This window comes from Quercus lobata, chromosome 8 (assembly GCF_001633185.2).
Source record: "Quercus lobata isolate SW786 chromosome 8, ValleyOak3.0 Primary Assembly, whole genome shotgun sequence".
Lineage (NCBI taxonomy): Eukaryota > Viridiplantae > Streptophyta > Magnoliopsida > Fagales > Fagaceae > Quercus > Quercus lobata.
This window is the reverse complement of record NC_044911.1, coordinates 12,041,119-12,055,308: the sequence shown is the minus strand read 5'-3', so window position 1 is coordinate 12,055,308 and position 14,190 is coordinate 12,041,119. Positions and strand designations below refer to the sequence as shown.

At 39.5% G+C, this 14,190-nt stretch overlaps 1 protein-coding gene across 1 annotated transcript; it reads right to left on the bottom strand.

Moving 5' to 3' along the window:
- Nucleotides 1-11,355: 11,355 nt before the first annotated feature.
- On the bottom strand, nucleotides 11,356-13,533 carry LOC115954537. The gene has a single exon (XM_031072408.1). The coding sequence runs from the start codon at nucleotides 12,776-12,778 to the stop codon at nucleotides 12,272-12,274; it is 507 nt and encodes a 168-aa protein (XP_030928268.1). The 5' UTR covers nucleotides 12,779-13,533; the 3' UTR covers nucleotides 11,356-12,271.
- Between the last annotated feature and the right edge of the window lie 657 nt (nucleotides 13,534-14,190).

Below are 14,190 nucleotides of genomic sequence, written 5' to 3'. Positions count from 1 at the left end.
CATAATCAGTTCTCTGGTAGTGATCAGTTTCATAATACCAATAATCCAGTGCTGGATTCTCAATTCTTTCCACAGAACAAGTCTTCTTTTTCTCAAGGAAAGAAAGTTGCTTGTCAAATTTGTGGCAAGAATGGCCATTTTGCTTTGGACTATTATCATCGTATGAACTTTGCTTACCAAGATAGGCATGCTCCAGCTAAGTTTGTTTCCATGGCTACAAGATCAATGGCTGCAACTTCAGGTGCTAATTAGAATTAGTATTGGTTGACAGACACTGGTGCCTCTAATCACATCACACCAAATTTGTCTCAGCTTTATCTTGCTCAACAACCTGCAACTGGTGAGTCTGTAGTAGTTGGCAATGGGCAGGATTTACCGATGATACATATAGGCAATGGTAAGCTCATTACTTAGCTCATTACTTCATCTCATAATTTCTGTTTGAACAATATTCTTAGAGTTCCTCAAATTGCTTCAAACTTGCTATCTGTTCATAAATTATGCCTTCAGAATAATGCCTTTTGTTATTTTGATGCATATCAATTCTTAATTCAAGATTTACCTACAGGGAAGGTTCTTTACAGAGGGCTGAGTAAGGATGGAGTTTATCCTATACCCTCTTCTACTTTGCCTTCCTAATATTCTTCTCATCTTAATTCCAGTGGCTTTGATGCAATGTCTCCACATACTTTACTTTGGCACAATAGGCTTGGTCATCCTTGTGCTAAGGCTTTACATTCAGCTATGTCTTCTTTTCATTCAATCAAGTTGTCCTGTGTTAGTGACATTTGTTTTAAATATACTTCTTGTATGAGTGCTAAAATGCACAAGACTCATTTTCCTAATCATGTATCAAATACTGAATATCCATTTCAATTAGTGCACTCTGATGTATGGGGCCTTACTCCTGTGACTTCTGTTCTTAATCATAGGTTTTATGTGATCTTTGTTAATGACTTTACTCATTTTACTTGGCTATTTTTGTTGAAAATGAAGTCTAATGTGTTTCAAGTTTTCTTACATTTCAATTCATTGATTGAGACTCAATTTAATGCTAAAATCAAAACACTGAGTTTGTTAATGCCAATTTTAAGTCCTTTTGCTTAGAACATGGTATTCTCCATCAATTTTCCTATCTTTATTCTCCTCAACAAAATGGTGTTGCTGAGAGGAAGCACAGGCAAATTTTGGAGTGTGCTTTATCCATGCTTCACCATTCCAACCTCTCCTCTTCTTATTGGTCTTATGCCTTTAGTGCTGCTGTTTACCTTCTTAATAGACTTCCATCTTCTGTTTTACATTTTGTCTCACCTTAGGAGAAATTGTATGGTCACAAACCTCTACTTTATTCCTTAAGAACTTTGGTTGTGCTTGTTATCCTTTGTTGAGACCGTATGCCTCTCATAAGTTTGATCCCAAGTCTAAGCAATGCATATTTCTTGGTTACCCTCCTCAGTACAAAGCTTATATTTGCTTAGATGTTTTTAGTGGCAGAATTTACATTTCATATCATTGTGTTTTTGATGAGTCTTTTTTTCCTAGTTTCCCTGTATCTAGTGATGGGTCATCTTCCTCTCTTGTTACTTCATCTTCCTATGATGTGTGGTTTTTCTTCTTTACTTCTAATTTCTTCTTTGAATTTTCCTCAGTCTAGCTCTATTCCTTCTGCTGATTCTGTTTTATCTAATTCTAATCATTGTTCTGAGAGTTCTTCTTCTATTCCATCTAAAAATCCTTGTTCTGATTCTGCCTTATTTGTCTTACCTGTCTCTTCCTCTGCTGTTTCTATTGAGTCTATCTTACCTATTTCTACCGGTGCTCCTAGTCTCTCTGCTTCTGTTCCTACTCTTATCCCTATGAATACAAATGCACATCCTATGCTTACCAGGTCCAAGAATGGTATTTTCAAGCCTAAAGTGTTTGTTGTTTAGACTGATTACAATTACACTGAGCCCCCTTCCTATTCTATTGCATCTAAGTATCCTCATTAGGTTGAAACTATGGATTCTGAGTTTACTAGTTTGCAGCAGCAGCATACATGGTCTTTAGTTCCTTTGCCACCTGATAAGAATGTTGTGGGCTGTAAGTGGGTGTACAAAGTTAAGAGGAATAGTGATGGTAGTATTGCTAGGTTCAAAGCTAGACTTGTTGCCAAGGTATACTTGCAGCAATATGGTCTTGATTATGCTGAGACCTTTAGTCCAATGGTTAAGCTTACAACTGTGAGGATTATTCTTGCTTTGGCTGTTCAATTTGGTTGGTCTCTTAGATGTTTCTAATGCCTTTCTTCATGGAGTGCTGCAAGAGGAGGTTTACATGAGTTAGCCACTTGGGTATAAGGATATCTCTAAGCCTCATTATGTCTGTCTCTTGCACAAAGCCATTTATGGTCTGAAACAAGCCCCTAGGGCTTAGTTTGATAGCTTTACCAATCAGCTCTTCCATTTGGGATTTCATGCTTCTTGTGTAGACAACAATTTGTTCATTCTTACTCATTCACGGCATGTTGTTTACTTACTCTTATATGTGGATGACATTATCATTACTGGCAGTGATAAGGTTCTTGTTGCTGACATAATTACTCAGCTTGGAGTCTCCTTTGCTCTCAAGGATTTGGGTCCTTTGCACTATTTCTTGGGTTTGCGGATTGAGTATTCTGGTGATGGCATTTTTGTGCATCAATCCAAGTATGCCACGGATTTATTGTCTAATTTTCATATGTTGGATTGTGAGCCTTGTTCTAATCCGTGTGCTTCTGCTCATTCTCATGCTCTTGGTGTTAGTCCTCTTCTCTCTGATCCAACAGCCTATAGAAGTTTTGTTGGTGCTTTGCAATACTTGACCTTCACTAGGCCAAATTTGTCTTATGCTATCCAGAAGGCATGTCAGTTCATGAGTAAGCCTTCTCAGCTTCATCTTGTTGCTACTAAAAGGATCTTAAGATACTTAAGGGGTACACTGCACAAAGGGATCTATTTTAGGCCTGGTTCTCTCACCCTTTTAGCTTATTAGGATGTTGATTGGGCTGGAGATCCTATGATAAGGGGTTCATCACTAGCATGATTGTTTTCTTAGGGAATTCTACTATCACCTAGTCTGCTAAGAAGTAGTCTGTTGCGTTTAGGTCTTCCACTAAGACTAAGTACAGGTCCCTTGCTCTTACAACTGCTGAATTGTATTGGTTGTGTATGCTTCTCAAGGACTTAGGGGTTTATTTGCATCACCCTCCTATATTTATGGTGTGATAATTTTTCATCTCTTGCTTTAGCCTCAGATCCTATTTTTCATGCCAGAACTAAGCATATAGAAGTGGATTACCACTTTGTCTGAGAGAAGGTGTTGAATAGAGATATGGTTCTCAAGTATATTTCTACCTTGACTCAATTAGCTGATATATTCACTAAGGGCTTGCCTTCCCCTCGTTTTCATGCTCTGTCTTTCAAACTCATAGGGAATCCTCCCTTTCGTTTAAGGGGGGATGTAAAGGATGTTGGTGTTGCCTCAAGTGAATTTGCCAACAGAGCTTTAGTTCACAGACAAGATTGCATAAACGGCTTGTAGTTTAGTAATGATATTGTAAACTTGTATGTAGTTTAGCATGATAGTTTTGAGTATAGGATTAGTTACACTATTGTCCACTTGTATGTATTCTATTACTCTTTACAAGATATTGTTAAAGTAGTTTAGCTCTAAAATTTGTTATGATTGGTGAGCCTATATAAGTTGTATCTGATGTAATCTATTGATATAGAGAAGATTCAATTTTCATTTCTTCTTCTTCTAGAACATTCTCTCTAAGAATCACAGATCTCTTTTAGTAACTACATATACGAAATGTTTTGGAGTTCTTTTACTTATCTAGCAACCAAATTGAGAAAGTGTCTTTTAGAAGTGAGAATTAATTTTTTTTTTAAACATTATAGATGTGGCTTGAATCTATAAATAATTTGGCATTAAGATTTAAGAGTAATAAAGAATTTTTTTTTTTTTTTTTTTACAGGTACTTATTTTTCATACTTGAATTTAAATAATTTAATTAATGGACAATTTTTCATTTATTTATGTGGGGCCCAAATGATTTATGGGCCAGGCCCATCTACCCGGAGAGAATCCAAAGGCCCAAGCCAAGGAGGGCTATGGCCCAAACTCGACAAGATAGCCTATGGATACCGCCGAGGGCAGTTCAGTCCTCGGCAGACCCAAAGTCCCCCCAGAAAGAGGGGTAAAAACGGTATAGGATTGAAACTCGGAAGAAAGATCTAAAATATCCAGGGAAAGCTGCCCTTACTGCCATTCAATGCTCTTAACCTGACATAGCCGCATTCTTTGGTTTTTACAACCACCCCCAACGACTTTGGGTATGGGCTGATGGGACAAATATCAGCCTTGGAAATGTTGACCCTATACGTGGACGAAGGACAGTGAACACAGGCGGGTATAAAATGAAAAATCAGTAACCTAGAGAGGGGGCTGGGAAAAATGGCCAAAAACCAAAGCCTCCCAGCCCACCTCCAAGAGAAAGACTCCATGGGTGAAGATAACCTAGACACGCACGATTACCACGAAAAACCCATCACCTGGTGACTAAGGCCTAGCCTTCTAAACCCACGCTCTACAAATGATATTGTTTGGGCCTTTTTACGTACGAACCCAACACCGCTACGGTTCGTTATGAATCGTGTCCTTACAATTGGCGCCGTCTGTGGGGAGGCTTGTGTGTTGGCATAGGCGGTGGGTCGAGAGAGTTCCCTTGTCATCTCTGACAACTGGTTGTAGAGTTCTAGTATAAAGTTCTGCTAGGGGCTACGTTTCTTGACTAGGGGCTTGGTTGAGGAGCTAACTCCCTTAAAGCCAAGGTCCCCCGTAAAGAGCAAACTAGGAACCTGGTAGCGTTAATCGTATGGATAAACTCTAGGGGCTTGGCTGAGGAGCTAACTCCCCTAAAGCCAAGATCCCACACAAAAAGAAAACTAGGTTTTGGACAGAACCAAGGCATTGCATAGTCCTCGGACTCAAGCCTATGGGAAAACCAACTACCTGGATGAGGAAAACTAGGTTTTGGACAGAACCAAGGCATTGCATAGTCCACGGACTCAAACCTCTGGGGAAACCAACTACCTGGATGAGGAAAACTAGGTTTTGGACAGAACCAAGGCATTGCATAGTCCACGGACTCAAGCCTCTGGGGAAACCAACTACCTGGATGAAGAAAACTAGGTTTTGGACAGAACCAAGGCATTGCATAGTCCACGGACTCAAGCCTCTGGGGAAACCAACTACCTGGATGAGAAAACTAGGTTTTGGACAGAACCAAGGCATTGCATAGTCCTCGGACTCAAGCCTCTGGGGAAACCAACTACCTGGATGACGAAAACTAGGTTTTGGACAGAATCAAGGCATTGCATAGTCCTCGGACTCAAGCCTATGGGGAAACCAACTACCTGGATGAGGAAAACTAGGTTTTGGACAGAACTAAGGCATTGCATAGTCCTCAGACTCAAGCCTCTGGGGAAACCAACTACTTGGATGAGGAAAACTAGGTTTTGGACAGAACCAAGGCATTGCATAGTCCTCGGACTCAAGCCTAGGTTTTGGACAGAACCAAGGCATTGCATAGTCCACGGACTCAAGCCTCTGGGGAAACCAACTACCTGGATGAGGAAAACTAGGTTTTGGACAGAACCAAGGCATTGCATAGTCCTCGGACTCAAGCCTATGGGGAAACCAACTTACTTGGATGAGGAAAACTAGGTTTTGGACAGAACCAAGGAATTGCATAGTCTCGGACTCAAGCCTATGGGAAACCAACTACTGGATGAGGAAAACTAGGTTTTGGACAGAACCAAGGCATTGCATAGTCCTCGGACTCAAGCCTATGGGAAAACCAACTACCTGGATGAGGAAAACTAGGTTTTGGACAGAACCAAGGTATTGCATAGTCCTCGGACTCAAGCCTATGGGAAAACCAACTACCTGGATGAGGAAAACTAAGTTTTGGACAGAACCAAGGCATTGCATAGTTCTCGGACTCAAGCCTATGGGGAAACCAAGTACAAAAAGGAAATCTTACAAGTTTTGGACAGAACCAAGGCCTTGCATGGTCCTCGGACCCAAGCCTATGGGGAAACCAACTATTTAAAAAAAACTATGGCACATAAACCTCAAAATCCACCCGAAGAGAACTCCTCGTTAACAGTTGGGTTAATCTCTTAATTGCACGGATTCCCCGGTCTACCTTCGGATCCCCAGTACCAAAGGGGTTGATGCAATACGGTGCAATATATTACCCAAAAGCACAATCAAGGTCCCTCGCTACTCGGCTACCCTCTCGAACGAATTATTTAGAGTTTATCGTTCTCGGACATTGGTCTAGCATGCATCGCGCAGCACTCAGCGGTTATCCCGGTTAGTTCCAAGAGTTTAATTTATTGAGGATTACCCTTATTATACTTGATAATATTTGTGAGTTTAAACCAGTAGGAATCTGTGTTAAGGCATTTTTTCTGCCCGGAATATCATTAAGGGCAAGCTTACATTTAATATTCATGCACCAAATAGTTGTTGCAGAGAAGAAAAGTATGTATAAAGAAATAAACACATCTTTTATTAAGACAAAGGAACAGTACAGTGTACAATGAAAAGCTGAAACAAACTTACATTAAAGCTAACTACGTAAGTAAAGAAAAATACAAGAAAATGAAGATAAAGCCGAGGAGGTAGCACAGAGGAGAGGTTGGCTACTGCTTCGAGACCTTATTCCTCCTCAATGCTTTTGCACGCCCATAACTTAGGCAGCAAAAGAACCCAACTTGAGCCTCACACCGTTGAAGGAAAGGTGCAGGGAGCCGGAAGTTGAGGAGCCTTCACCAAAAATTTGCCTGCAACAAGGCAGAGGCGCTGATGACGGAGAATCTTTCTTCTGACACACCAAAATTCCGGCATGAACAGAACCTGCTTCGGATTTTGACTAAAAGGGGGAGAAACACCCTTTCCCCTCTGTCGAAACGGAATGTTCCCTTGAATTTACGCCTCCTTTGCCCGTACCTCACTACTTTGAGTCTTAGGAGGACACGGCGCCTCCGTGGCGGATAGAGTTCCTTTTCCCCAACCCTCACCTCAAACATGATATACTAAGGGAGGAAACTGAAGGATTTGCGCGCAGGTAAGGCAACTTTCTCTCCTATTTATTTAAAAAGATAAGGTGGTGGCATTTAATTCACACAGCGTCCCAAGGAACGCTACAGACAAAATGTCTCCGGCTCGATTTCCCACGCCATCTGCAACCATGAGATTAAAGGAGTCTCGTGAAGGCGCACCTTGAACACTGGGACGCCAAAAAGTACCACATGACCAAAGACTACGGAAATACCTCTTAATTTGTGGGCCCAGTAAACTCGCGGCCCAGGCCCGTTCTACATGGGGGCCTAGGGACAGAACCAAGGCCTTGCATGGTCCTCGGACCCAAGCCTATGGGGAAACCAAGTACAAAAAAGAAAAATTACAAGTTTTAGACAGAACCAAGACCTTGCATGGTCCTCGGACTCAAGTCTATGGGGAAACCAAGTAAAAAAAAAGAGAGAAAGAAAAATTACAAGTTTTATAACTGCTCGGATGGGAAAAGTCCCCGGCTCAGATACTGTAAAATGTTAAAGCCAATAAAAGTGTTAAGATGATGGTGGGGCACTCCACTATTCGGTAGCCTAAGGGGGCTGTTCATTTTTGCGGGTGATATGTCTTCGAACGATTACTTCCTACACCGCATAGAGCATCCAGTTCTAATCTCGGCATTGTTTCGGGCAATTACCGTTATTCATAGGTACGCATTGCTAGTTCAAGCAATTCTGTTAAAGTTGTGGTGACTTCTTTTATTAGCAAGCATTTTGGCCTTAGTTGTCATCGATTCAAATGCTATATTATTGCGCCGAGCAGCATTTGCAAATTTGTAAAAACATAGAGACAGAGCATGCGAAGTAAAATAACGACAATTTTTATTAATATGAAAAATTATTACAACGTACAAAGAGGGGCTCAAACAAGCCTATACAAAAGGTGAGCTGCCGAAGCAACACTAACATTCGCAATACAGATAAGTAAACAGCCAGGTGTCTTTTAAACTCGTCTTCAAAAGCCTCTCCAATTTATGCCTCAGTATTGCTCATATCGAAAGAAGAACCTTCTTTGGAAAAAGATGAAGGAGAAGGAAGAAGAATTTGAAGGAGAAGGAAGAAGAAGATGGAGGAGATGAATGAAGAAGATGGAGGACATGAGTAAAGAAGGAGGAGAAGAAGAGAGAAGAGATGAAAAGAAAGAAAAAGGAGTAAAAGAGGGAGAAAGAAAAGCACCAGGATGGAACTGGTGCTGGGAAGACTAAGAAAGGGAGGCAAAAGGAGGCGCCAGTGAACGAAGAGAGGAAGAAGCAGGGGCACTTAGTCCCTGCCTCGATCCTGACTCCCAACACACTGAAGCCATATTAGGTATGCTCATGAGAGCGCGGTTGGTACTGATGATGGGTGTTCTCGACTCAGTCATGTCGAAAGTTTGACGTGACGAGTTCTTGCTTCGGATTTTGGCAGAAAGGAAGGTAAGACGAATCTTAAGCCTCCGCCATCCTTGCCCTGACCGAGCCATTTCGAGCTTTATTAGAACATGACGCTTTGAGGAGGGGTATGGTTTCTTCATCATTTGTTATGGTGAATGTACTGTGATTTAGTGTATAACTACTGGGTTAAGTAAATGCTAAGGGAGGCAAAGGGTTTCAAATCTCAGAAAAATAAAAGGGTCTCTGCACGAAAGTGATAGCCTCCTACTTGTCTTCTTATAGGAAGGGCAAAACGGAAGGCATTAAATTCGTTCAGGTTTCCAAAAGAATCTGAAAACGAAGATGTGTCCGTTCCATTTCTCCGTCTCGTCAGACAAACCGTCGAATGTAAATGAGTCTCGTAAAGGGAAGTCGTTAAAAGCGTGTTTTGAATAATCAAACGACGAGAACGCGTCAGGAGTAAAATCAAAAAACGCCTCATAGATCAGTATATTTCTTGGACAGACGGAAAACCATCAGCATTAATGAAGGGCCGAATTAAAGGAGTCATCATAAAAGCTCGGCATTACCAAAACCCCCTTTCCAACCAAGAGGTTGGACAGCCGGGTTTTGAGGGGCTATTGTGGGGCCCAAATGATTTATGGGCCAGGCCCATCTACCCGGGGAGAATCCAAAGGCCCAAGCCAAGGAGGGCTATGGCCCAAGCTCGACAAGATAGCCTATGGATACCGCCGAGGGCAGTTCAGTCCTCGGCAGACCCAAAGTCCCCCCAGAAAGAGGGGTAAAAACGGTATAGGACTGAAACTCGGAAGAAAGATCTAAAATATCCAGGGAAAGCTGCCCTTACTGCCATTCAATGCTCTTAACCTGACATAGCCGCATTCTTTGGCTTTTACAACCACCCCCAACGACTTTGGGTATGGGCTGATGGGACAAATATCAGCCTTGGAAATGTTGACCCTATACGTGGACGAAGGACAGTGAACACAGGCGGGTATAAAAGGAAAAATCAGTAACTTAGAGAGGGGGCTGGGAAAAATGGCCAAAAACCAGAGCCTCCCAGCCCACCTCCAGGAGAAAGACTCCATGGGTGAAGATAACCTAGACACGCACGATTACCACGAAAAACCCATCACCTGGTGACTAAGGCCTAGCCTTCTAAACCCACGCTCTACAAATGATATTGTTTGGGCCTTTTTACGTACGAACCCAACACCGCTACGGTTCGTTACGAATCGTGTCCTTACAATTTATTAATATTTTGTTTAAAATACTCAGACCAATTGAGTTCAGGAGGTTCCAATATCTTATTTTCCATAGCTTGATGCAGGAGAAATATATGACAAGATAAATACGATATCATATCTCAGTGGACAAGAATAATTTAAAGCTTGTGCTCGGTTTATAGAGAATGAAAAACGATTTCTTATTTTGAGAAAATTTTGGTTAAGAGGAAGAGATACATGGTGTTGATGTTTATTTTACAAGGGACAGAATATACTTCATTTCATGTCGATAACAAACTTTTTGTAAGTTAGTTTAATTCTTTTACTTTATGTAAATTAATGTTTTTCAACTTTTATGAGTCGGTGTCATTAGGATAATGTTATGGATGTTGCATATATTAATAAGTTATTATTGACATGTGATTAGTTGACTCAACAATGTTACATATACAGGAATTTTACATTTTCTTTTTTATATGTATAATTTTATATATTTTGGTTGATATTGATAATATTTATTATAGGATAAAGTTTTCCTCCAAACCGGTTTGAAGGAATCTTCTTTAATCCACTAAATAACGATTTATAAGACTATTCTCATATTTTATTTAAATAAGTTACATATTTCATTAAAAATATCATATAACTAAAAATATACATATATGGTCATTTTAACCGTCATGTAGTGTGTCAGAGACAAATTTCTTGAAACTAGTTTGGAAGTAAACTTTTTCTCCATCATATCATACTTTCTACGTTTGTTACATCGAAACAATAAAATTTATGATCAATGACAATTTAAATAATGCAATTGCAAATCTCATATTTTATAATTTTTTTGTGTAATTAACCATTCTTCATCCAAAGTGTGCACCACGCTCCTTAAAATACAACAGCATAGTCTCACCCACATAATGCTCTCGTAGTGGACCACTGGCCCATTTTTTGCAGGACCATATTGCATAATACATATTGCAAAATAATCTGGATTATAATAAGAACAAATTGAAAAATGTGATCTTTTAGAAGTGGGGACATCCAACGCAGGACCTGAACCACTGCATTTTTTTTCTCAAAACATATATACTCTTAATAGATAAGAAAAACAATAAATGTTTAAATTTGCATCACTGATAGAGGAGACTGCATTTATGATTCACCAAATGGTTTTACATTTTCAGCTTTAGAGTTTGACCAGCAAAGCCACCAACAATGAATAGCTTGCTTTTACCTCCTGATAAGGTACAAGTACTCTTTCTTTGTTAGCATAACTTATTAGTTCCTTCCATCATCACCTTATTCATCTGTTTTCATAATATAGTTATGACAGTATAAAATTTATCACCGGCCACCTTAAATATAGAGGTGCAGATGACTTACCAAATTCTGAGGTATTTTCTTTATTTTCATTTACTCTTATTACCAAGAAAGTTTAATGAGAACAAAGAAATTGAATGCTTCCAAAAAAAATGAAAACGTTCACACTTCACATGGTATGGGGGAATGAAGTTCAATCACATTTTTCCTATGACAATTTTTAAAACAGCAATAAAATGAAAAGCAAGAGACACTCAAGTTGCTCCACAAAGCAGAAAAGCATCCTATTCTTTTCCCTTGTTATTGAAGACATGAAAAGAAAGTAACAACTTACTTAAACTGGCCATGAAAAGATCTATCCTTCCTTTTGAGTCTTACATCATCATATGATACTAATTGGGTAATGAGATTGGATGTCATTTCAAGAACCATAATAGACCTGCTATATAACAATTCAACATGTATCACTATCTACTAATCCCTATCAAATGCTGATCAAAATCCAAGTTATGACCCAGGTATACAGCAAACATTTAAATGAAGTCAAGTAGTTTGAAAAAGGTACAGTGGTAAGCAAATTAAATGTTTTAACTGCCAGCACATGAATACAATGACCATATCACCATCCAATCCTCCTACCAGGCAAGAATCTAATGCTCTTCACTTTAGATAAAGAACATGAGGTAAGGAGTTCATGTGAAACACCAGGTACAAAGCAGAAACAAATGACCCAGACTCAAAGCAATTTCCTCACCAAGACAAGACCCCCCAAAGCCTCCTCTCTTCATCCACAAGTCTCCATCACTCCAACCAAACAAAACATGCATAAATCAAGCACCATTGCCACAAAAGTCCCTGAAGAAATGGCACACACTCCAGTAGAAATAGGTACCAGAGGCACAGTTGGATCCCTTATAACGAAAGAAATCGAGTACTTCAGCCAGCTCGAATTAAGCTGCCAAGGTAGCTCGCAGAAGCCTCAGTTCCCTATTACAGACAAGGCTTCCTCTAGCAGTCATTCCAGACCCACTTTTGGATCCGTGACAGCAACCCAAAAGAAGAAAAATAAAGGCAGCAGGCTCCTACCAGGCATATGTTCTATGGTGGAAGTTTCAGACAACAATCGACCAATTGGGATTTCTGGTTTCAGTTACAGGAACCTTAAATCTGATCTGAAGAAGTTGTAGGCTTAGATAATGCTCTCAGATAGCTTCGAGAAACCCAGCTTCTTGAGACGATTTGTTATACTTAGAGGGCTAGCCCATGCTCTATCCTGGTTCCCACATTTTATGTCCACAATTTCAACTATGTTAGATCCTTTCTTTTCAGTTTTCTTTCTACTAAGAGTTCGATCCAGCGCAATACTATCAGAACCGAGCATTGGTATTCGATGAGTATTTCTAGTGTAACCTTTTGTTTTCCTAATAATCTCATGGCTTCTATCATCAATGTAGCTACTGCTTCCACTGCTGCTTGCCCCATCACATGATTTTCTAGCTTGTACCCTTTTAGGAGTTGTAGCACCACAGGGTATTGAAACAGGTACTGCACGTGGTTTAGTTCTGGAAGACAGAGGCATCTGAGGTGCAGATTTGATCGAATCCAATTCCCTTGTCATCAGGGAACTAATTGTCCCAGTGGTCCCAACTCTGATGGATCCTCCCCCACCCTTGATAGCTTCCAGAGTCTGAACCATGTTAATAATATTCTCAAACAAAGGTCTATGCAGATATCTTATTGCACGGAACTTGTAAACCTTCAAATCTTGTTGAGAGAGATGTAGCAACTAGAGCAGATTAACATCCTGTAATGCAATAGCACCACACAATGTATCTAGATGTCAATGTTATGAAATAAAGCTGAATTTCTTTGAATTGAAGTCAGTTTCCTGATATAATTTACAGTCATGATAACAAGTACATACACACACAGAAACACAGACACGCATACCAAACATGCCTAAATAATACTGCTGATAAATTCTGCAAGCAAATGCAGGTCCATAATAAAGGTTATAGAATAGAAGAAAAAAAGCCATATTCAACAAAGCTTAGCAACAAAGACTCATATTTTTCAAGTGATGGAAATCAATGGAGAATTGAACCCCAGAAGAAGAGACCCAGTAAAGTATGTCCTGAATTGTGATAACTACAAGTGAGTAAAGCATGAATCTGACTGGTCTGAAGAGGTAAGTCCCTACTGAATTTTCACCCAAAACAGAATTCCCCACAACTTTTTGTCATAACAAACCCAATTAAGGAAATGGGTTTAAAGCTTAGGGATTCAGAAGCAGTGAAGTAAATTCTATCTATAGATAAATCATATCTTAAAAGAAATTGATAATTGCTTGCAAACCTAATCAAAATGTTGGCCAATGGGAAAGGAAAAAAACTCCACCAACTTCAACCATAACAATTAGATAACAGTGATCTCAGCAGATTTATTGATTCAAACCAAGCCAAATTTACAAATTATTCAAATTTAAATAAATAAATAAATCACCATAGATCTTGAAAAGTTTGAATTGTATTTGTAAGCTGATCAACCATGGAAACTAAAAAATTTTAAGTAAAATTATGCTTTTGCTAAATAATTGGAGCCTTATATTGCACCAAAGTAAAGCAATCTTACCCTTAAAAGAAAGCAGAAAGAACTCTTACAGTATACTTGGTCTTTTAAAATTGCAACAAATCTAAAGACTAACAAAGCTCTCTTAGTCATCAAATGTACAGACATTTTAGGCAAACAACCAGTTATACATACAACAACAGTGATTAAAATCCAAATCAAACGAAATTTCAAGATTTTGCAGAATGACATATCAATGATATCATATAAAATTTCTTTAAACCGCTTGAAGCAAAAACCCTCCAACTATCAATACCCACAACCAGAAATGGTAAAAACTAACTATACAACACTTTGCAGATCATAAAGAATGACATTTTAAAGCTTACCCACAAAGCAAAAAAGCCAAGAACTTTGAGCCCCAACTGCTTTAAGATGCCAATTTGGAACTGACTGAGTGATCACCCAACAGAAAATGAGACAAACCCACAACACAGTTTTTTCTTAAAATCACTACTATATAACTAAAGATCTTGAAAG